At 38.0% G+C, this 26,006-nt stretch overlaps 1 protein-coding gene across 1 annotated transcript; it reads right to left on the bottom strand.

Annotated features, from left to right (window-relative positions):
- Positions 1-20,827: 20,827 nt before the first annotated feature.
- Positions 20,828-25,552, bottom strand: LOC119896274 (CD276 antigen-like). Its single transcript, XM_038709757.1, has 5 exons — positions 25,429-25,552; positions 23,097-23,462; positions 22,175-22,480; positions 21,696-21,840; positions 20,828-21,286 (listed from the first exon to the last, which is right to left on the bottom strand). Exons 2-5 carry the CDS (start codon positions 23,437-23,439, stop codon positions 21,256-21,258), a joined length of 825 nt encoding a protein of 274 aa, XP_038565685.1. The 5' UTR covers positions 23,440-23,462; positions 25,429-25,552; the 3' UTR covers positions 20,828-21,255.
- Between the last annotated feature and the right edge of the window lie 454 nt (positions 25,553-26,006).

Raw genomic sequence — 26,006 nt, 5'->3', positions numbered from 1 at the left:
TGGTGCTGGTGTAGCACTTGTATCTGCCCTGGTCCTGAACCTGCACCCCTGTCAGCTGGAGCGAGGCGTTTCCTCTGGAGATCTGATCCTTGAACAGTGATGTCCTGCCTCCGAAGTTCTGGCCCTGGTGTGTGAGTTGGTCTTGGTTGTGGTAGTAAGAGTGGACATTAGTGTCTCCTGTTGTCACCTGTAGCCAGTGGATGACCACATCAGTGCCGCCCTGGAAGCTGCACGGTAAGATGCAGCTTTGCATGAAAACACAGGAGACCTCAACATCTGCAACACATCAGGTAAAGAGACATCTGTCAAAGTTCAGCTCAATAAAATGACAGCTGAATCCAACTCAGCTGCCTTTAAAGGCCTGGTTATTATTTATATTCACTAACATAACTGAAATGTGCCTTTTATTAAGAGACTTAAAACATTAACTTTGTTTTAATGTTAGTCCTTGTAGAAAACGGGGTGGTGATGGTGCATAGATAAGATGCTCGCCTGCTCTTGCCTCTCTTCATTGGCTCCCAGTTAATTTTAGGTTTGATTTTAAGATTCTGTTGTTTGTTTTTAAAGCCCTTCATGGACCTCCAGCCTATATCACTGATCTATTGAATCTATTAGATTCTATTGATCTATTCTATTCTATATGATCTATTGATCATGCTCCTTCAAGGTCATTAAGGTCAGAGAACCAGTCACTTCTTGTTGCCTAAAACACAGCTCATGAACGGGGGGATCAAGCTTTCTCAGTCGCAGCCCCAAGACTTTGGAATGAATTTCCTCTTCATGTCAGACTGGCCCCCAGCCTTCCAGTTTTTAAATCGTAAATTAAAACTCATTTTTACTCTTTGGCTTTTAATCCGAGATGAGAGCTGTATGTATTTTGTGTATTTATTGATTTATGTCCATGTACAGCACTTTCGTCAATCTGGTTGTTTTTAAATGTGCTGTGGAAATAAAGTTTGATTGGACAATGTACACTTATAAACTAGTTCTGTATATTCATGCCTGTGTCTCACATGAAAAACATACAGATACAAATTGAATGCTGTCATATGCACATACTGTACACTTACAGTACATACAAATGGCATACATTAAATTTCAATGAAGAGATGTATAAAAAATATTGCAAGTATAAATATCAAAATGCTATAAGATGAGTGACACGGGTTGGGTCTTGATGGCATCATTACATGACTTTTGATGATTGTTCATGATGATTGACATTTTGTTTTTCAGAAATGATGAAATGTCACCCTCAGGAATTTAAAACCTCAGCTGCAGGTGATAAATAGTGCAGCCCGACAGGTTCTGCAGGATGTTGTGCAAGATGATGCAGTCATCTTGCACAACATCCATACTTTACAGCAGATTACTTTTACACAAATCTGACTCTCATTAAAATGTTTTTGTTGATTCTTATACTGATAAAAAACAGTCAATGTGGACTTCACCACTTTACATTAGACCTAAGTTAAAATACACCTATTTTATCTATTTGTATATGTTAGGCACATTGTTTTTATGAAACCTCAGATTACAGTATGAGCTTGTTGTATTGGTAAGTTAAATATAAGTCTGAGTAACTAAAACTGTTACAGGGAAAACTAATTTAAACCTCAAACCAAACATTGTTAAAGTGGAGCTAATTAGCAGAGTTTCAGGAGCAAGGCCACACATCAAACACATCATCGCCAGCATTTCCATAAATACCCACATGTTGCAGCTCCTCTTCTTCGCTCTCGCATTCTTGCTAGTGAAACAGAACTTTAATGAACCCCTCACTCACCTCCTCTTGTGAGACTCAGCAGAAAGGCCACGACCACCACAAACACGACACAACTGATCCCGGTCATCCTTCTGTTAAACTTCCTCTGTCGACAATGTTTGATAAACTGAAAGAATTAAATCCACTGTGACTGTCACACTAAGGCCAGACTACTGGTCTAACTTCATATCTGAAAATCTCAGGTGACGCTACTCACTGTGCGGAAATCATAAGTCATCAATGACATATTTTAAATACTTGTGTGGGAGTAGGCTGAAACTAGGCTTAGATGCCTGTCAGTCAACATCAGCAGCTAAACTGCCTAAGTCAACCAGCTAATGCTGTTTGAGGGGTAATATGATTATTTACTTTATGTTTTACTCATATACAGGTTTGAAAATATGTTTCATGTTTAAGTTTTCTTTGTACTTTTGCAGAGAAACATATTTTGTTTTAATGTACAGTGGAAAATGTTCACTGTTATTGTGGAGAATAAGACTTGGAAAGCAGAACTGTAAGTTGTGTGAACGCGAGACTGATATAAACTGTATTACTGACTATTGTTGTTGACTGTATATAAATAATAATAATAATCTTTATTTGAACTTTTCAAAAACAAGTTACAAAGTGCTTTAACAAGTGTAAAGACAATAGCTAATACCCAAAAAAATATAGAATAAAATAAAAGGGATAAAATAAAGTCAAATAAGATCGAGAAAGGCTCTCCTATAAAAGTATGTTTTAAGAAGGGACTTAAAAGAGTTCACTGATTCAGCTGACCTGATTTCCTCGGGCAGGCTGTTCCAGAGCCTCGGGGCCCTGACAGCAAACGCTCTGTAGCTGGGGACAGTGAACCCTTATGGGGACAGTGAACCCTTATGGGGACAGTGAACCCTTATGGGGACAGTGAACCCTTATGGGGAAGTAATGATTGATGGGTGTGCAAAGAGTGAACCCTTCTATGAAATTTGACCTCTGACCCAGTGGTAGGGGGAGTAGAGATTAGTGTGTATGAAGGGACTGTGCCCTTATATGGTTTTTAGCAGAGACCTAAACATGTCCTATATAAGCTGTGTTCGATGTACAGAGAGACAGAGTGGTCATCGGGCTGGGTCACTCTCCAAGCTGCTGCAGAGCTTGTAATTGATGCTGAATTCTTTGATGTAATAAACTTTTATAATCAAGAACAGTGTCAAGCGGATTTCTTCTCAACACATCACGCAGCATTATCGTTCGGACACCACACTATCCAGTAATGTAAATCAGCGGTGTAATGGAGACCAGGGGCGTTCATAAGACCTAATTGTGTGTATGACTCAGTGGGAACGGGTTTTCTCAGTGAGTAATGCGTTCATTTTCACGCATGCATGAAGGATCTTGGACTTGAGTTGTGGCTGAGTGCCCGGTCATTAAAAGATTAAAACACAGCCACCTAGCAATGTTAGCTCTGTAAACAGCTAACAGCTGATCCAGGTCCGCCAGAGAACACAACATAACTTTTACTTTTAATTTACCAACAGAGCCGTGCTGTTGTTTCACAGCTTGTGACTGGTGAACAACCTGCAGTGTTTGAGAGCGATGTGCTCATGTGTGTTTCTCTGTCTGCAGAATCCGGACCTGATGTGGCCCATTCTGCGTCCAGACCTGCCAAACTGCTGCGTTTATATAATGTGTTAATATTTCTCTGTTACTCTCTGTGTGCTGGAGTTCTTTGGAGAACTTGGTGGCTTGATCCAGATTATTATTAAATTGGTTGAGTTTTAATATGAGTGTGTTTATTCATATGGTGTATCAAGCTTATTACTTCTATATACGCAAATCTGATATTAATATTTTACTCATGGATAGGGACGTTAGGCTGCTGTATGAATGAGCACGTCAGAGATAATGATGCTGGTCTGGTTGTATACTCGGGAAAGATTGTGAAAATGGAAGGATTTAGCCGGAGTAGTGGATTGCATATAGACAACATATTTCTGTGGTTTTTACATGGTTTGAATTTGGTTGTGGGCCCAAGGGGGTTTTATATAATGATGATAGAGAGTGATCAAGAGGTGAATGTTTGCATCATACTTTGTCAATTAAAGCAAGCCAGGCAGCCTTCCATGTTTGAGAACAGCGCTGTTTTTTTAATCGCCCACTAGAGGGCTGCAGCGCCACAATAACCAGCCTAGTTCAAATGAACAAAATGACTCAAAAAAAGATTAGTTCATTTTAATGAACGAGATTTGAATGAACGAGTCTGTCAAAAAAGTCGAACTTGCCATCACTACTCCGTGGCTTTGAGGATTACCCATAATCCTTCGTCATTACTAGAGTTTGCTGCAGGTACAACTTTATGACAGCAGGTGGCACAGTAATCCCATTTAGTAGAATTTAACCTGAACCTCTTTAACTATGTTACATGTGCATTTACTCCAAATGGTTCAAGAACTACATTCAATTTACTTTGGATATGCCTTGAATAGGCGTTTTGCATGAATTTTACAGGACTGTTAACGTCCTCTGTCAACAATGTTTGATGAACTGAAAGAATTAAATCAGCTGTGGTAACTTAGTGAATGTCACACTAAGGCCAGCCTACTGGTCTGACGTTTTATACCTGGCAATCTGAAGTGTTTGCAATACATGGAAACCATGTCTCCGCCATCTACTAATTGCCTCAATCTTTAACATCCATTTAATTATCACCTTTTTAAAAAAAAATATTGCACCTTTCAGAAACAAAGAACATAAAAGATAAAACAATTTAAATTACCACAACAAATACCATCTGCTAAAAAAAAAAAAAGCCTTCTTCTCTCCATCTGTTTCTGTCTTTAACCCCAAACTCCTCAGACCTGCCATCCTCAATCTGTCCACCAGAAGCCCTCAGACTTCCCCCTCCTTTCCACATCACCTGACTGCTCTACCCATCTACACACCTGTTCCCACTTCACTCATCAGCCCTGCAGTAACCTGGCATTTTACTGTTGTGGCTGCTTGATGTGGAGCTAGTTTTCATTACTTTATATACTATTTGATAGCTGTATCCAGTGGTTCCCAGCCTAGGGGGCCATCTCACTGAAGGGTCACCAGATGAATCTTAGGGGTCCAGAAATGAGATAAAGTTCTGATACAATCTGTGTAAATTTTTGAACTTTTCTCTAATCTTTGCTGTTTTGTAAATTATTGGATCATTTGAATTTTTTAATTTTATTTCTAAACTGTTAAACTAAACTGTTAAACTGTACTTTAAATGACACCGTGTGAGACATTTAGAGGGGAAGTGTCTCTTTGGTGGAACTGCAACTCTGACACAAACCAAAAAGGTTGGTGTTAATTTCAAACAGTTAATTGTAATTTATAAGCTTATACAACTAAAAAAGTAACTAGTAACTAAAGCTGTTATACATGTAATGGAGTAGAATTATGAAGTAGCATAAAATGGAAATACTCAAGTTTAAGTGCCTCGAATGTACTTGAGTAAATGTACTGACACACAAAATATGTTGGTTCTTTGTGGTGGTTAAGGTGCTATATAGCACTGCTACCAAGAACCAGCTCAGCCCCTGTAAGGTTCTTAAGAGGTTTTATAAACTCTGTTTTTAGTCTTTTGAAGAAACAACAACACTTAAAGAATGTATGTTTCCTGATGATAACATATTAAAGCAGTGGTTCTCAACCTTTTTTCCTGCAAACTCCCCCAACATGTCTAAGGAAATATTCCAGGGCCCCCACAGGAGACTCTTTGACCTCAGAAAAGCATTGGCTTTATGTTTTTAGGCCTAAATTAAACATTCTGTAAGTAAAAGTTTTAAGTAATTTACATAGGCTGACATAATATATATATATATATATTTTTTTTTAAAGCAAGCCTCTGCCTTACTGTAAAGCACTGCACTCAAATATTCAGTAGCCTACTAATTTCCAGTGTGGCCTTTAATGTCACATACAGGACATAAGAATAATTCCACACATCCCCAGAATAAAATTCATTCTCAATATCCTCAGATTCATATTGAAATTACCATTGTAATAAATTAAATACATTTTATTTATCTAGTGCCGATTCATAATAGTGAACGTTGCACTTTTGATATAAAGCAGGTTTACACAGTAGCCACATCTTTGTAATAGTATTTACAGAGACCACCATCAAGGACTTGCCATTAAACCATAGCATTAAAGTGAGTTTTTGATCCGCAACATTTGACCAGCGCACGCAGAACAGGCGCTACATAAAAAGAGAGCACGTCTTCACAGTGACAACAAGCAGACATTTTTGAGGTGAGTGTTTTAGCGCCAACTGCCACAGAAACAGACTATTAATGTTGAGTTACTTGCTTATCAGGGGAAATCTTTCGTTGGTATTTTAATGATACAAACGTTAAAGATACTCTAATGTTCAATAAGATAAGTTAATATTATGTTGATACGATTAGGCATATTTGTTGCTGCACAAACCATTAAGTGTAACGTTAAATTAGCGTAACGAGGGTTATTCAGTTCTGTAATCCTCCCTTTTAATCTCTTTTATATCCTGATAGTGGTGACAGGCAGCAGATGGTGGTGGGCTAACGGCTGATAACGGCTAGCTGTTGCTAACTAACATTAGTTGACTCCAAGAAGGGATGTTTGTTAGTTCCCATTGTAACGGGCTTTAAAGCTGCACGTGTAATAATAATAATAATAATAATCATCTTTATTTGTAGAGCACTTTTCAAAAACAAGTTACAAAGTGCTTTAACAAGTGTAAAGAAAATAATACCCAAGAGACAATAATACAAAAACAATACAAGATAAAAGCATGAAAAACATTGAAAAGACTAAAATGCACGTTTAAGAAAATTGTAAAATACAATAAAATAAAGTCAAATAAGATCGGGAAAGGCTCTCCTATAAAAGTATGTTTAAAGAAGGGACTTAAAAGAGTTCACTGACTCAGCCGACCTGATTTCCTCGGGCAGGCTGTTCCAGAGCCTCGGGGCCCTGACAGCAAACGCTCTGTCCCCTTTAGTTTTCAGTCGAGACTCTGGAACAGACAACAGACCTCTGCCCGAGGATCTCAAGGTACGTGCTGGTGTGTATGGGACTAAAAGGTCAGAAATATAACAAGGTGAGAGGCCATGAAGAGCTTTAAAAGTGATCAATAGAATTTTAAAGTTTCAAAATTCAAAAACATACTGGGAGCCAGTGTTATGAAGCTAAAATAGGAGTAATGTGGTCATATTTCTTTGTTCTGGTTAAAAGCCTGGCAGCTGTTTATGGATAATATGTCCAAGGGGAAGCAGATACAAGGAAAACATAATGGGTCCTAAGACCGACCCCTGAGGCACACCATATTTAACTGGACAGAACGAAGAGACATAGTTGTTTACAGACATGCAAAACTTTTATTTTACAGGTAGGAGTGTCAAAAGCAGTAGTTAATTAATAAATCCTTCAGACTGAGGTAATGGACTTGGAGACTGGATTTTTTCCATCGGAGATATGCTTTCCTGCATTCCCTTTTTAGGCTGCGAATGCTGTCATTTATCCAGGGTTGTTTACTAGCTTTAGACGTAGGCCTAACCTTTAGAGGAGCAGTAATATTTAGTGATGACAAGCGGATATGATTTAAGTGATCGACCAGATTGTTGGTGTTGGAATCAGACAGGTGTTGGCTTTGACTCTGAAAGACTGCGCAAAACTTTGTTCATTAAAGATGCGAGAACACACGGAGCTTGGTGAGGCGGCATGAGTAACAGGCGAATCGCAGCTAAAAACAATACATCTGTGGTCAGATATGGTCATGTCCACTAATTCCACAGAGGAAATGCTGACACCCAGGGTAAAAACCAAGTCCAGTGTATGACCACGGTTATGTGTTTGCCCTTTGACATGTTGTTTGAAGATAAAAGAAGTGGCCATATTTAAAAAGTCAGTTGCATTAACATTGTTGGGGTCATCAACATGAATATTAAAATCGCCACAAAGAACAATTTTGTCATAATTTAAAACCAGAGTAGATAAAAATTCAGGAACTTCTGATAAAAATCCTCCAGGCGGTTTTGGGGGGGCGATAAATTATAACAAATATGATAGGTTGCAGCCCTCCAACTTTAAGAGTGAGAACTTCAAAGGAGTTAAATTCATCACAGCGTACTTGATGACATTTAAAATTTTTCCTATACACGCTCACTAGCCCACCACCACGACCACTGACCCTCGGTTGACTAAAACAATCATATTGAGGCGGACACAGTTCAGCTAGCTGGTTATAGTCATTCATCTGCAACCAGGATTCAGTTAAAAACATAAAATCTAGATTTGCAGACAAGATAAAATCATTTAAGATAAAAGTCTTACTTGAAAGTGATCTCACATTGAAGTGAGCCATTTTAAATGAGTTTGTTCTGGGTGCTGGAGTTGGTGCAGTTGTCCTAATCCTTAAGAGATTACTATTATTTCTGTGTGGGATGTGCACATTTCAGTTTACTGGTCTATGCGTGATGATGACAGGAATAGAAGTCTGTGGAACAGCGCAAGAGGCATATGTTACATTAGCTAGTGTAGCCTTATGTCAAACAATTCTATACAAGTGCACTGAAATGGAAGCAAACAATACTGTAAAGTTAGGTTAATTGTTGCTTTAATTTATATAAGCTATTTATCATTATTTATTATTATATTTTAGTGAATTTGTGAACTTGTATTTTTATAAACTGTTAACAATTTAACATTACTGCTAGTGTAGCTACTCTTCTTTTTGTCTGGTATTTATATTATGTTTATTAAAAGTTAGCAGAAATTCTTAATTTATGTTTCTAATGTTTGTCATCACTAGACAGCAGATAGGGCTATCGGCTAATATTTAATTTAATTTTTCTCTCTCTTTGTGTGAAACCACAGCTGTGTTTCAGACAACATAACAACATAAAACTCTCGTTAATTAAAAATATGAAATGGTATTAAATTTGGTGAAGAACACCATGACTAATAAATGTGAGATAAGATGTTAATGCTGTTGTCCTCTCTTCCCCAGGGCCATGCGTAGACCGGCACTCCTGGCATCTCAATACCTAAGATGCTGCGTAAAGGCTTCAGGGAAGGTCATCCTATGCAGTGTGACCACATTTGGCTCAAACTCGATGGCCAGTTTAACACAGAAGAGAGCGAGGACATCTCCATGGCTCTGGGCCTCCTCCTGTGCGTATATTTTGTTTGGAATCCAGCATCCTAAAGGACTGAAGAAGACACTGACCTTTTTGGAGTGTGTTGTATTGAAATTAAGGATGCAGTCGGACTTCCTGTCACAGTAAAGAGTATACAACTTAATCTCTGAGTGGACTGTAGGACTCAATATTCTCTCTTTCTGCATGGCCAGTTGAAGAGAACAAGGACTTTTCCACTTAACTGGGCCTCTTCCAGTTTCTATTTTTGAAATCTTGAAGGACTTTCAAACATGTTATTGTGCTGTCGACAATGAACGATACTGCAGGACTTCAGCTGTATCAGCCAGTTGCAGTAATTTCACTAATTTACTAATTTAATGTTAATATTTTCTAAATATAGTGAAGAACTAAAGTAGGCTTATACATGAATAGGCCAAAAAGAGACCTGCCTACTGGGCTACAGAAAATGTTTGTTTTTACTTATTTTAAAATGTACACATTATAGCTTGTTATCTATATAAGGGGAGTATATTGTTATGTTGTGTATATATTTATCTATTTGTTTTTTTTCCCTGACTTGTCAACTCAGAATTTAATTTCTTTGGTTTTAAAAGGGTAATTTTGTTTCTCAGTATTTAGTAGAATTATTTTATTATATTTTGTGAACCACGATTTGGTAACAAATGATTATCATAACACTTTAAATTATGAAGTTGTCATTTAAAAGCATATTGACTTGTCTCTGGTAGTATCTGGCATGACTTAAGGGCCCCACTAGTTCAAAATGTAAAAACTATTTATAGAATTTGACAAATGTGCTATAAAACTGTTAAACTGTAAAATAGATGCTATATATTCAATTAAACTAGTGTAACTTAACGGACTGGTAACTTTTAACAAAACCAAAGAAAATAAAACGCAAATAAGCTGCTTAAACGAGGTAAAGAACTTCGCGTGTGTGGCTTGAATGAACAAGCTTTTGCTGCGCCGGGTCGAATCTTAGGGCGTTGCCGGGAGAGGGGCACGATTGGAGAGCCATGAACAAAACAGAGGACAAGAGAGCGAACAAGCGCGTGTGTCACTGTTTTGTCTGTTGGGGCGTGGTTCCCAGAGGGCAGTCCTTTGTTCCCCGGAGGGAGGGCTTGTTTCCGGTTTCTCGAGAGACTGTATTTCTTTAGACATATTAAAGTTAATCAAAAATCTATTTGCGCGTATTGTAATCAAATATCTTCCCACAATCAAACCTTAGTTTTCAGCTTTTGATAAAAGGAAAACAATTGTCAGTAGTTAGACCTTAAGAGGTTAGCATTTCATAGGAATCACAGATGAGAGGAACTTAACTAGCTTTCTGGATATATTGGCGGTTACACATTCATAGAGAATATAAGCAAGATACACGAATGGCATCAGATTATTTGACATGATAAATACCGAGTGACATTTATACTGTAAAGGCATTTCAGACGATGGCAATACTTTTGTCCACTTGGGGGAGCTCGGGTTACAGGACGATGGCTCTGATTAATCCCAAAACAATCTTCTTAGGAGCTGTGGAATTTAGTCATTTTTAACCTTAAATTCAAGCTTGAAAATTAATCGAGTATAGGATGACATTTCTTTATCATCATTTCTAAAGGAAGTGTCAGAAAGTGTTGTGAACAAAGCATTGGTTACAAAAAAATGAATAAAGTCAGGTGACCTTGCTGAAAATTAAAACACTGCAAAATTAACTTATTTAGATTCTTTAACAACAAATACACCAACATGGTAACATAACTACTCAAACGGAGGCAAACGTAATCAAGTAACTAAAAGATTATTTAATTAAACAAGGTAATGCTTTGAGTCTTGAGGGGAGTACTCTTTTGTTTACACAAAGGAGTTCAGGGCTGTCCTCCTGGTGTCTGGAGTTTCCTCACACCTGGGCGTGAAGAGGAGAATATCCTTTGATGTGAGGTAATTAAACAAAGAGCAAGGTCAGTTGCCGTGGTTACGCGTGTGGGGGCAGTTTAGAGTTTCCTGCCGTCTGTTGAGTTGATATCCCAAACCCCCTCCTCCTTCTCTCAGGGAGAGAAAAGGATTTGGAGTAGTCCAAACTTATTTGATATAAAATGCACGAATCCACACTGTTGGTTCACAACAATTGTTAAAATCCTAATTTAACAATGGCAAAACAGCAGCTGACAACCTTAACACAGGGTGCTCTGTAAGGAACAATATCACGCCACTCCAGACAGGGAACCTTGAAATCAGCCAAACCACATAAAACAGGCAGGCAGCAGACTGCTAAACGTCACAGAGGGTTCATGTGGCAACCAACAGGCAGGGAACTACAGCTAATGAGGGTGTTTGATCTGGGTGGAGCTAATTTGATGCTCTAGAGGTGCGTTCAAGAGCAAGGCTAAACACCTATAAGCCTGCATAGAAATACACACCACTACACATGCATGTAGTTTTTGAGTATATTTTAGCATTTTAGCCCTCTGACTGACTCAGGCTTGCCTGATCTGGTCTTGTTCAGTGCAGAGCTGCCTTGCTTATACAAACTGAAGAGGCAGGTGTCATCCTGAAGTTTATTGAAGGTCTTCAGCATAATCTGAATTACTGTATACAACAACAACAACACTAACACGTATTAAAATAACTGCAAAAAAATATTTATGCCCTCCCCCAAAAGGGCGCTTGCATAAAAGGCCTCTCCGTCTCAAAGTCCCAGGCTGAATTTCATCCCAGTACATCCCTGTCTGTAACCTATTACATTTCCACAGTAACCTTCCCAACAACATGCATTCAGAGTGAAAGTTAGATTTACTTTGTCACTATGGGGCGTTCTTACATTATCAGTTAATGTGTGAAGACCTTGTAACTCCAGTTTTTACTTCATCTGACAGATTAAATAGTTTGTGGTTTGATAAACTTTTGTTTCCAGCACAAATGAAACCATTTAAATTCCTCATGGATGAAACCAGTAATCCCTCATCTAAGATCCATGTGGAGATATGAGGTTTGCGCTCAACACCAACAACATGATCTTTACCATTTAATCATTCAAACCGGGACAAATAATTCAAAACAGATTTTTATACAAGTAAAACAAAGAACAAAAGTTTACAACAAAAAGTTCATAAAAATAAAACATTAACTGTTCATTACTAAAAATTTGAAAAACAAAACTCTTCGTACATAAAAATAAAAATAAACAAAATACAACTTGTAATTAAGGCGTCTTCCTTCATTTTTTGACAGAGTAAGTCTGCAGGAAAGAAAAGTAGTTACATGTTGTGCAACTTTTTATTTAAAGAGGTGGTATTCTGCTTTTTGGCTTTTCCCTCTCATTTATTGAGTTATATATATTTGTTGTGCATGTAATAGGTTTGCAAAGTGAAAAAGCCCAAAGGGAGTTCCCATCTCCCACAGAGAAACTCTGCTCTGAACTGCCTGAAAACAGTTCATTTGCAGTCCAGCCTCTGCTTCAGTCCAACAGTAGAGCAGGAACAGCATGCTGAACTTCATCAGCCAGAGTCTCATAAAACATCCCTGCAAAGCATTTTGTAGTGCAGAGCCTCACAGTCTCAGAGCAACGTGTCCTCGTCCTCAGTTTGGATAAAATGAAAAGGTCTTGTTTCAGAACTGAAGGTTGTTTGCTTGTTTCTTTTTTATCCTTTGTTTTGAGTCAACTCTTGCAATCTGTAAACAAAATTAAGTGAAATTCAGTGCTGAAACACATCAAGCTCAAAATAATCTCTCATTTATGTGTCTTGAGTATGAATCCTCATCACAACTGTGTCGAGTTATTTAGGTCGTCCTTTTAGTTGAGCTAGAAGAAAGCTTTTAATATTGATATTAACTGAAGGGAAGGCTAAATTGATTATTATAGTATAGAGCTTTATTGTTGCACCAATCAAGACAATAAAGAATAATAAACACAGTGAAACAATGGACAGAACACAAAATAAATAATAAACACAACTTGTATCACAAGTCATCAGCAATATAGTCAACATGGGTAAAAGTAATTGATTAATGTCTAATGTCCTAAAACATGTTTTTGGGAAATGTAATGTCATTATAGTAATTAAATGACGACAGGGCTTAAACATGGTCATAGCTCAAACGGAGTTCATTACAGTGCAGAAGAGCTATTGTTTTCAAGACAGAGGAAATACTTACTCAGTTTGGTCACTTGATTCTGTCTGATCTGTGGTCTCTCTGCCTTTTTTACACACATTGGTTTTCTTGTATATACAGAATGCTGCCAGCCCTCCGACTGCTAAAACCACAATGACTGCGACAACGACAACGACTGCAATTAATATGTTGTCCTGCATTTGTCCTTCAGCTGGAGGGTCTGAAACAGAAAGAGTTTGTTTTTGAAATTGAACTTCAACAAGTGCAATTAGACCTACTGAAGCGTCACAATGTTAGGTGGGTTTAATAATGTTTATTAAAAATCACAGCAAAGTAAAAGTTATGTTTTGGCTCCATCTCAAAATATATCTAGTATTACAATAATATAAAAATAGAAAAGCGGCAACTCCTCACTCAGATTATTTCATGATAACAATGAGTTATTTATTTTGAATGATCTCTTGCTATAGGAGGGTTTAACCAGCTTCATTGATTGCTCTGTGTAAAACTAACTATTTGCAAAACACTGCTCACCTTTGTCTTCTTCATCTGTGTGTTCGGTAGGAGTAGGGAGGGCTGATGTTGGGTTCACTGGAGCTGCATCTGCATGATGAAGGCAGAGTCTTGATTAAATTATCTTTTTGGAGCTCTTTCACCCACAAAACTTCATGTTTCATGGCTTCATGTTTTGCTGCCGTTAGTAGCTCCTTGATTTCTGTTGTGGGACACCAGTTAGTACATACAGTAGTGTATGTTTTCAGTATGGAATATGTATGTGTATGATAGTATGCCATTATTCATGTGGCATAGGGACAAAACTTATGTTTATGTGTGGCAGTGACAGCACAACACACTACCAGCAAAAACAAAAAATAAATTGTTTCTGTTACTTTTTTCTACCCATATAGAGTACATCAGTGAGGACAGGCTAAAAAAACATCTTTCAAACTGATCATCCAGCTGAATCAACATGTCTCTAAAAAATTTTATCAAAAACATGATGACCTTTCTGAAGGACGATTTATTACAGGACTAATAAACTGGAAAACACACACCAGTTAAATTTGTTTTGTATTTGATGGTTTGTTTCTTTCCTTGTGTTTCTCGTACCGTCCACTTTAAGGTTGATAAATAACTCGTTGTTTCCTCTGATGGTGCTGGTGTAGCACTTGTATCTGCCCTGGTCCTGAACCTGCACCCCTGTCAGCTGGAGCGAGGCGTTTCCTCTGGAGATCTGGTCCTTGAACAGCGATGTCCTGCCTCCGAAGTTCTGGCCCTGGTGTGTGAGTTTGGTCTTCGTTGTGGTAGTAAGAGTGGACAGTAGTGTCTCCTGTTGTCACCTGTATCCAGTGGATGACCACATCAGCGCCACCCTGGAAGCTGCACGGTAAGATGCAGCTTTGCATGAAAACACAGGACACCTCAACTTCTGCAACACATCAGGTAAAGAGATGTCTGTCAAAGTTCAGTTCAGGTAAAATGGCAGCTGAATCCAAGTTATCCAAGCTAGTAGTCCTTAACTAAGAACTGAGGGTGTGCAACTCCCAACAAAGATCATTTAGAGACAAGATGTATCACTCTATGGTTAAAACAAAGCCTTCAACACACAGGGTGAAAAGAGGAGCTGCAGCAATGTGCAGTATGACAAAAAAATATGATGCTGTTTGAAAATTAAACCATGTAAACCTGTTCTGGTACAACACATTAATAAGACTTTGAACCAGAAAGTGAGCATAGTCCCACCTCTTTAAAGTCAGACAAAGTTCACAAGTCAAAACAAGCATGGGTAAAGCAAAAAATAAAACACATTTTAGGCAGCAAAAATATGACGTTTCGTCCTCTTTCCAAACTGATCATCCTGCAGACTGTCAGAATTATTGACCTTTGGGAGATCTCATCTTCCAGGTTGGAAGCCTCTGATTTAGAAGAAGACACATGAAATGTTTCTGTAAGGTCATAAAATGCAGTGAAGGGCCTGAGAGTCAGTTTCAGGAGTGATTGTAGAGGGCAGCCTTGTGATTTTAATTATGGAGGTTGTTGCAGTTGAGAGAAAAGTGTAAAGATGGACGAATAACATTTTCGAGTGGCCTTTTATTGTGGCCAGCCTGAGGCACACCTGTGCTATACCCATGCTGTCTGATCAGCATCTTGATATGCCACACCTGTGAGGTGGATGGATTATTTCGGCAAAGGAGAAGTGCTCACTAACACAGATTTTGACAGATTTGTGAACACTATTTGAGAGAAACAGGCCTTTTGAGTACATAGAGAAAGTCTTAGATCTTTGAATTCAGCTCATGATGAATGGGGTCAAAAACAAAAGTGTTGCATTTCTACTTTTGTTCAGTGTACATTGTTTTAAATATAAATTTTTGTTTACATATTTTGCATAGCAAATTAGAAACACTTTCATTTTTAATAACCATAATTTAAAAAATGCTGCTCACCATGTTTTCAAAGCCTGCTCAAAAATATACAGATTCATTCAGTGGACACAGTCATATACTGTATACACATTTACTTTTATTTACGGTGCACATGCGCATTCACTTTACTGCATAGCTAAATAATAAAATAACTAAATAAAAACTGTTATTACTTTTGGAAAGACAAAAATATAAAACACACTGAAAAAGGATTTAAATATAGAAATGGCTGAAAAACATTGACACAGATTTGAAAGTGGGCAAAAATCATAAAATGCTAAAAGATGAGTGACACAGGTCCTGGCAGCAACATTTAATGAATTTTTATTGATGGTGTTTCTGCACTTTGTTTTTTAGTAACAGCTGCAGATTCTGCTACGTGCTGGTTTCTCTTTAACTCAACTGGAAAACGAAAGTATTCACTTCAGGCTTCAGTCTGTTTTGGAGGAATGTATCAAGACAGGTTCAGCAGGATTCCAGTTAAAGTTGTAGACAAGATGATGCTCTCAGTCTTTTCCTCCTTTACAACAGATTTGTTTTTACTATAGTATATAAAAATAATTGGAACCTCAGTGACCTGGTGGGTCAGTTTAAACAAAGTCATACTGTGCAGCAAAACATTGTTCAAGCCAGCAGATCTTTCTTTTAAAGTCTAGTGGAGATCCTCAAGTTTCCAAAGATATAAAATATGTCAGGTTCAATCTTGGGTAACTGTGTCCAAAAAAGGAAATGTAATACTTTTTATAAACATCAGACAGACCTGAAGAGTTGTCACTTGTCATTAAGTAGCACAAATAAAATCCTGTTTATCGCCTATCGTTTCAGAGGAAAATATCTTAAAACAGTGGCACATAACATCAAAAATATCTGAACAGCTGGACACCTCGTTCTTCTTTCTGTGACTTTGAGTCAACAGATCTTTAAGTTTTTCTATAAATTCATCTTTGTTTATTGTTTTTCCTGATGTGCTTCCTTTCTTTAGTGAAAATAATCGTGACACTAATGCACCAAGTTTAAACACCTCTGTGATTTATGTTTAGAATAAGATCAGATGGGCTGTGAACGCCTCACTCACCTCCTCTTGCGAGACTCAGCAGAAAGGTCAGGACCACAAACACGACACACCTGATCCCCCCAGTCATCCTTCTGTTAAACTTCCTCTGTCGATACTGTTTGATGAACTAAATGAAATAAATCAGCAGTGCTAACTTAGTGAATTTTACTAAAGCAGTCCAACTGGTCTGACTTGTTACTGTGCTGATGTCATGAATCAGCTGTCTAGGAAATATTTCAAATACTTCAGGCTCCCCGTTGAAGCTTGCGTGGGTCAGTCAACACCCTTTAACAATCTATTCTTTCATTCTCACTCTTTTTTAAAAGGTATATGCCTATAGCACCTTTCAAAAACACAGTTACAAGGTGTGTTGCAGTAAAAAAAATAATAGGCTAAGTAAATATATCCAAAACATAAAAGATAAAACAATTTAAAAAACTACAACAAATACCATCAAAAGCCATGAGCTTCAATGACTAGCTAAGATTTTGTTGCATTAGTAGGGCCCTGCTGGAGGATCTGAAGCAGCGATAAGGCTCATAGGGAGTTAGCAGATCAGATTCTCTCAACTCTTCAGACCTGCCATCCTCAATCGGTCCACCAGGCCACCCTCAGACTTTCCCTCCTTTCCACGTGACCTGACTGCTCCACCCATCTACACACCTGTTCCACCATTCGCTCATCAGCTGTTCATCATTTATACCAGTTCACTTCCTTGGTTCCTTGCCAGATTGTTATGTTGCTGTGTGTTCATGTCTTAGTTTGTTTCTGCCTAAATTACCTGGATTTGAGCGCCCAGGGGCCCTTGGGCAGAGAGGGGCCCTCTGTGATGGAGGTTGTTTACAAAAATGAAGTCTCATTGTAGGAAAGCCAGATGTGTGTTCCCAGATCGCAGAATAGCGACAGACAGTTTCGTTGTCCAGCAAGGACAATTACGCTTCTTGTTACCTGCAGGCCTTTGTATATTTCTCAGTTTCTCTTTTTTTTTGCCGTGTCTTTCCATGTGCTACCTTGAATCAGTGAATGCTATTATGGGTTATGTCAATAATATACGTTATTTGAACACCAAGTTTAAGGAAGTTTTCCATCAGATTTGTTGGAATATTTAATATTTAGAATAGAAAACACTTATTTGGAAGTATTTGATTTGAAGATATTTCTCCTTTATTAATTTCCAGAACCAGACCCATTCACTGATGTAACCTGTTGCTGGAATAAATAAAGCATCCTCTCAGAATCGATTCTCTGATAACACACAGTGAAGGGCATCAAGGATGTAGTCACTTATGTTTCAAAAGCTTAGCAGCAATGTTTTGTGGCAGATGTACTCTTTGGCTGCTTTAAATGCAGACATTAAGTGCACTGCAATAGTTGAGTCTGGAAAAGATAAAAACTTGGATGACATTTTCTAGATCTGCAGATGAAAGGAACGAGTACTGTAGCACTCAATTCACCTGAGCACCAGAAAACAACTCTGACTCAAAGTAGGCTCCACCTAAATTATGGGGCCCTTATTAGATAAGTCGACCAGAGAGTATGATGCTAGTGCTGAAGGGCTGGAAAGGTAATTGCAATATAAATATTTTTGATTCAGAGTCATCTGCAGGAAATGTTTGCACACCTGTTATTAATTTCTGTAAGGCTGAACATAATAAAGGTCACAGTACCTGGCTTTAAAAATACATACAGATCATCCACGTAGCAAAGAGCAATATTTTCTGACTCAGAAGATAAATTAACAAAATCATTCAATAATCAAAAACAAATGCTTTCCTTCTTTGTTTCAGTAAGATTGAAACAGATATAGAAGAGGTTAACTGAGGCAACAGAAAGCAACGACAGCAGTTTGTGCCTCCATCTACTGTCCAGACTTGGTAAAGGATATGAGGTATTTATAGTACTAGTAGTACCAGGTCTGCTCGTGCTGTGAGTCCACGCCTGTAATAAAACCAACGAGATTAGAATCCTGAAACAGAAGTCAGTCTACCAACCAAAGTTACACAAATAGATTGATAACTAATGTGGATAATCAACAATATATATTCTGAACTCCTTATTTATATAAACCTAAATATAATATGGAAAATGGATCATCACAAAGCTGAAAACAGGCCTGTTTAGAGATAAAAGTTTCTCACAGGACAGCGACTCTACAAACATGTGATGTCCTTAAAAACCCACAGCAGGAAAATGCAAAATACACAAGTACATTTTTCTGATGTACTCAGTGCTTCTCAACATTTGACTCAACATTTGACTCTACTTTATTTCCACCATACTGCCGGTGTTCTGTTTATTTATAATATCTATCGAGATGTGCTATTTAGCGGTTCTGCGCAAGCGTAGGACCCACAAGCGTGGTCTGTTTCCACGGCCATAAATCTGTGCAACCTTGCTGTTGGGCATGCCGTCGAGACAGTGGCTGATCGTCAGCAATATCAAAAAATAAAATCTTTATTAGTCCATCAGAATATGCTACCCCTGATATCTTAAATGAAGATGTCATAATATAGTATTTCAACATGCTCCCCATCTCCTTTCAGTACACATGGAGTGAGTATAGTGGTACAATTTCTGTAGTGGGAGCATTATTTGATATCAGTGTATCAGAATATGCTACCCCTGAAATGATGTTAGAATATAATCAAAAACAAGACGTCATAATACTTAGCGAGTTATACCTTTATGGGATTAGAAAAGGGAAGACACTTTTCGATGGGGCAGAGCAACTCCATAGACTCTGCAACCGACCAATCACAGCCTGGATGGAGCGGGACATTTAAAAGTGTTGACACATAGCCTAGGTGTCATTTTCATTGGGGACGCTGGAGACATGTCAGAATCAGGTCAGTACTCGCACCTTATTTTGTTCCACTTAGAGCACTGGATGTACTTACATCATTTTTCACATCTTCAACCACTGCTTGTGATAGCACCATCACAACACTAGCTCGATTACCTCATTTGTGTTGCCTTTGTTTAATTCATTTTCTGATTTAGGGCATGAATGGCATTGTTTGCTTTATCTCACTGTTCAGTAGGAGACTATTGCTGTGCAATCATTAATAATAACCAAAGTTGTCTGTTTACGTTGTACATTTACTGTGAGAGAACTTTGAACTATATAATTTAGTTCCAGTAAGGCTGAGGAAGGGGGTTATATAAATCATATAATTAATAATTTGAATAGCTGTAAGGCTGCAAATGTCCATCTAAAGAAAAGAAAAATATTGTTGATTTGGACATGAATGATAACAGGCTGTGTTGTGTTCCGATGTGACCTGCAGTCTGCGTTAGGGCAGATTTCTAGAATTACAGTAATACAGTACAAGTAGTATTTCTGAGTACATATGAAAATACTCCTTTACTGTAGTAAAGGTAAAGGTGTAAAATAGGTAATTTTACATGCATTCAGAGTAAAAGTTGGGCTTATTTTATCAGAGTTATTGTGTGAAGACCTCATAACTCCAGTTTTTACTTCACCTGACAGTTTGTGGTTTGAGAAACTTGGTCTTCTTTTCAGCACAAATATAACCATTTCAAACCCTCCTGGTTAAAACCAATAATGCACTGCCATCATCTAAAATCCATGTGTAGATATGAGGGTTGTACAGAAGAGGATGAGGGCCACACGTGAAAGGTTTATCTGCCTCATAATCTTCACATGTGGCCCTAAACCTCTTCTGTAGCTTTGCGCCCAACAACATGATCTTTACCATTAAATTATTCAAACAGGACAAAAATGAATAATTCAAAACAGATTTTTTTTTATTTGTAAAATAAAACTTCTCGACAAAAGGTTCATAGACTTTTTACCTCATACAGCAAATAACGTATATTATTTATATTGTCCATCCATCGTCAACCACTTATCCTGCGTACAGGGTCACGGCGGGCTGGAGCCAATCCTAGCAGGGCAAAAGGCGGGGTACACTCTGGACAGGTCGCCAATCCATCACACGGCCTTATTTATATTGCATTACATCATATATTTTAGTTAGGGCTGGGCACGTTAACGCGTTATGATCGCTTTAACATATGATTTGTGCTGCGCGTTGCTACAAAAAGACAATTCAACTATCCCGGCGTGTGGGCGTGTGCACGAGGCGCGCACAACCGCAACAGTTTCACAGGAATGCACCGGCTTGTCGCTGCACCTTGTGCTCGAGCACTTCACCTCACTCTGACAGGGAAACTTGCTGCTGAACACAGACTGTTTCTGCTGCTCCCTGAAAAAAGATACCTGCTGAAAACAAGAAAACTGGACTCTGACGGTAACTTGATTTGATTACATTAATGTTTAAGTTGAGATTTACCAGAAATATTTTATTGCTACTGTGTAAAGAGAATACTGCTGGTAAAAAGCACCCTTAAGTGTTTACAAACCACATGTTATTGCACTTTTGTGTATATAGCAGTACATTTAGATTAAACGTGCGCAATATACTACTTTAGAATTCATTCACTTCACCAGCCGGAGTCTCATAAAACATCCCTGTCTTGTATACGGGTCTGCATTGTAATGAAGAAGCAGTGTAGTGCGACTCCTCCATTGATCAATTTGGATAAGATGTTTGCTGAACGGCTCCAAAACGCAGAACTGAAGGTCTTGTTTCAGCATGAACGCTCTTTCTTCAGGTTTATGTTCCCAGAAACAAATACGGTAAGTGCATCAAGTGTCATTTAATCGTTAGTGGAGAGGTTTGACTATTTATTTGTCTTCTGCTTATATTTTCTCCATTTCTTCTAGCCTTTCAGTGGCATTAACTCTGATGATCTGTAAACAAAATTGAAAATGAAAAATTGAATATAGATTTTTACTGAAGAGGGAGGATAAATTGATTATTATAGAATAGAGTTTTATTGTTGCACCAGAGCAGAAGATTTGTCTTCATCTCACCAATCAAGACAATAAAAACAATGTACGTTTTGTTTATTATTTATATAATTATAATAATAATTATAATATAATATATTTATATAAATATAATAAATACGACTTGCATCACAAGTCATCAGCAATACAGTCACGCATAAAAGTTATTGATTAATGTCTAATGTCCTACAACATGTTTTTGGGAAATTCAATGTCATAGTAATAAAATTATGACAGTGTTCTGCTTTAACATAGTCAGTTAATTTCAGTAGAGTAGTGCTATTGTATTAAAGACAGAGAAAATACTTACTCAGCTTGGTCACTTAATCCTGTCTGATCTGTGGTCTCTGCATTTTTCTTGTATATACAGAATGCTGCCAGCCATCCAATAAGTGCTAAAACCACAATGATTGCAAACTCTCCAAGTAATGTGTTTTCCTGCATTTTTGAAGGGTCTAAAACAGAAAAAGAGTTTGTTGAACTTCAACAAGTGCAATTAGAACTACTGAATCATCACAATGTTAAACACACTTACAGAGAAAACAAAGAAATTGTTTCTACTATTGTGTCCAACCGATATAGAGCTTCTCAGTGACGCCAGGCTAAATAACAGAAACATCCTCCAAACTGATCATACAGTTGAATCAACATATCTGAAACAGTTTCAACAAAAACCTTCTGACCTTCCTGAGGACTGTTGTTTTAAAAACCTAATAAACTGGAAAATACACACCAGTTAAATTATTTTTGTATTTGCTTGTATCTTTTTTCCCAATGTGTTTCTCGTACCGTCCACTTTTAGGTTGATAAATAACTCCTTGTTTCCTCTGATGGTGCTGGTGTAGCACTTGTATCTGCCCTGGTCCTGAACCTGCACGTCTGTCAGCTGGAGCGAGGCGTTTCCTGTGGAGATCTGGTCCTTGAACAGTGATGTCCTGCCTCCGAAGTTCTGGCCCTGGTCTTGGTTGTGGTAGTAGGAGTGGACAGGGGTGTCTCCTGTTGTCACCCGAATCCAGTGGATGACCACATCTTTGCCACCCTGGAAGCTACACGGTAAGATGCAGTTTTGCATGATATCACAGGAGACCTCAGCATCTGCAACACATCAAGTAAAGAGACTGTCAAAGAGGAGGAAGGAGATCAGGAAGCAGGACAGAGAAAAGGGTGGGAGGGAGGTATGCAGGATACGAGGGTGAAGGGGAGGACTTAGGACGTGTGGGTATTTATGGAAATGCTGGCGATGATGTGCTTGATGTGTGGTCCCGCTCCTGAAACTCTGCTAATTAGCACCACTTCTGGAGCTGTTTCACCCACAAAACTTCATGTTTCATGGCTTCATGTTTTGCAGCTCTGAGTAGCTCATCGATTTGTTGTGGGACACCAGTTAGTACATACAATAGTGTATGTCATTAGTGTGGAATATGTAGGTGTATAATGTATGTAAGTTATTCATATGGCATTGGGAGAAAACGTATGTTTATGTGTGGCAGTAACAGCACAACACACTGCCAGCAAAACCATAAAGAAATTGTTATTTTGTTCAACCCATATAGAGTACATCAGTGAGGAGAGGCTAAATATCAGAAACATCATTCCAAACTGATCATCCAGTTGAATCAACACGTCTCTAAAACATTTTTATCAAATACATTATGACCTCCCTGAAGGAGGACTGTTGTTTTAATAACCTAATAAACTGGAAAATACACACCAGTTAAATTTGTGTTGTATTTGATGGTTTCTTTCTCTCCTTGTGTTTCTTCAGCCACTTTTAAGTTGATAAATAACTCCTTGTTTCCTCTGACGGTGCTGGTGTAGCACTTGTATCTGCCCTGGTCCTGAACCTGCACGTCTGTCAGCTGGAGCGAGGCGTTTCCTCTGGAGATCTGGTCCTTGAACAGTGATGTCCTGCCGCCGAAATTCTGGCCCTGGTATGCGAGCTGGTCTTGGTTGTGGTAGTAGGAGTGAACAGGAGTGTCTCCTGTCACCTGAATCCAATGGATGACCACGTCAGAGCCGGCCCGAAAAGTGCACGGTAAGATGCAACTTTGCATGAAAACACAGGAGATCTCAACATCTGCAACACATCAGGTAAAATGACTGAATCCAAGTGATGTGTTTAACCACATTTATTTATATTCACTAACATTACTGAAATGTGTCTTTTATTAAGCTACTTTCATCAAAAAGTAAACTTTTTATTTTGCCCACTTTGCCCAAATTTGTGTTGTAACAATACATAACAAACCAATATATTTATTGAGCACTTAACAAAACAATGTAAAATGGTGCTGTACAGCAAACAAAGAAAATTATAACAACAAGAACATAAATTACAACAAACAACATAAAAATAATACAACCAAGAATCCTCAATAAAAGCTTTTCACAAGACAAAACACGCATTGGTAAAGTAAAAAATAAACCACATTTTATGCAGCATATGACGTTTCGTCCTCTTTCCAAACTAATCATCCTGCAGACTGTCAGATTGGGGAATCTCATCTTCCAGGTTGGAAGCCTCTGATGTAGAAGAAGACACAGATCTGGCCTGACTGATCTTTGCAGCTTTTAGGCCTTTTTAGAGTTATAGTTTTAGAAGAAGCAGGACTGCATGTGATGAAATGTGTCTGTAAGGTGTTAAAATGCATTGAAGGGCCTGACAGTCAGTTTCAGGAGTGATTGTAGAGGGCAGCCTTGTGATTTTAATTATGGAGGTTGTTGCGGTTGAGAGAAAAGTGTAAAGATGGAGGTATAAGAACTATATTGTTTTAAATATAGATTTTTGTCTACATATTTTAAATATAATTGAAGCTCTTATAATAACCATAATAATGCTGCTCACTGCTGCCAGTAATGATGAACACAATATACACATATAAAGTCATATGTGCATGTTTTCAAAGCCTGCTTAAAAACATACAGATTCATTCAGTGGACACAGTAATATATACACATTTACTTGTACTTACTGTACACATGCACATTCACTTTCTTGCATAGCTAAATAATAAAATAACTAAATACAAACTGTTAGTACTTTTGGAAAGACAAAACTATAAAATACACTGAAAAAGGATTTAGATATATAAATGTATGAAAAACATTAACACAGATTTGAAAGTGGGCAAAAATCATAAAATGCTATAAGATGAGTGACACAGGTCCTGGCAGCAACATTTAATTACTTTTTGTTGATGGAGTTTCTGCACTTTGTTTTTTAGTAACAGCTGCAGTTTCTGCTACCTGCTGGTTTCTCTTTAACTCAACTGGAAAACGAAAGTACTCAGTTCAGGCTTCAGTCTGTTTTGGAGGAATGTATCAAGACAGGTTCAGCAGGATACCAGTTAAAGTTGTAGACAAGATGATGCTCTCAGTCTTTTCCTCCTTTACAACAGATTTGTTTTTACTATAGTATATAAAAATAATTGGAACCTCAGTGACCTGGTGGGTCAGTTTAAACAAAGTCATACTCTGCAGCAAAACAACGTTCAAGCCAGCAGATCTTTCTTTTAAAGTCTAGTGGAGATCCTCAAGTTTCCAAAGATATAAAATATGTCAGGTTCAATCTTGGGTAAATGTGTCCATAAAATTTCCATTTGATTGCCTGATGCGACCATAAAAACACAGAGGTGTAGTATGAAGTCATCGGCATACAGTGGCTATATTACGTGCCAAGATTTTGAGACCTCACACTCCACAGGCATAAAAGGAAACATAATGCTTTTTATAAACATCAGACAGACATGAGAGTTTTCATGTGAAACTTCCTGTTTATCACCTATCGTTTCAGAGGAAAATATCTTAAAACAGTGGCACATAACATCAAAAATATCTGAACAGCTGGACACCTCGTTCTTCTTTCTGTGACTTTGGGTCAACAGACCTTTAAGTTTTACTATAAATTCATCTTTGTTTATTGTTTTTCCTGATGTGCTTCCTTTCTTTAGTGAAAATAATCATGACACTAATGCACCAAGTTTAAACACCTCTGTGATTTATGTTTAGAATAAGATCAGATGGGCTGTGAACGCCTCACTCACCTCCTCTTGCGAGACTCAGCAGAAAGGTCAGGACCACAACACGACACACCTGATCCCCCCAGTCATCCTTCTGTTAAACTTCCTCTGTCGACACTGTTTGATGAACTAAACAAAATAAATCAGCAGTGCTAACTTAGTGAATTTCACTAAGACTGGCTAACTGGTCTGACTTGTTATACCTGGAAACTACAAGTGTACTCACAGTACTGACATCATGAATCGGAAATCTTTCAATACTTAGCCAAGTATTGATTGTTGAAGCTTGGGTTTGACTGTAGGTCAGTCAACATCCTCTCACAGTCCTTAACATTTCATTAAAATCACTTTTTGAAATGTATTGCACCTTTCAAAACACTGTTACAAGGTGTGTTGCAGTAAAAACAAATAAGTAAATAAATCCAAAAGATAAAACAATTTAAACAACTGGAACAAATACCATCAGCTAAGAAAAGTCATGATCTTCAATGACTAGCTAAGATTTTGTTGCATTAGTAGGGCCCTGCTGGAGGATCTGAAGCAGCGATAAGGCTCATAGGGAGTTAGCAGATCAGATAGAAGCTGGAGGTGTCACAGTTTGC

This window comes from Micropterus salmoides, unplaced genomic scaffold (genome assembly GCF_014851395.1).
Source record: "Micropterus salmoides isolate LMB-PRFRI ecotype aquatic unplaced genomic scaffold, ASM1485139v1 Ms_hic_scaffold_1, whole genome shotgun sequence".
NCBI lineage: Eukaryota > Metazoa > Chordata > Actinopteri > Centrarchiformes > Centrarchidae > Micropterus > Micropterus salmoides.
This window is presented reverse-complemented; position numbering and strand designations above follow the sequence as displayed.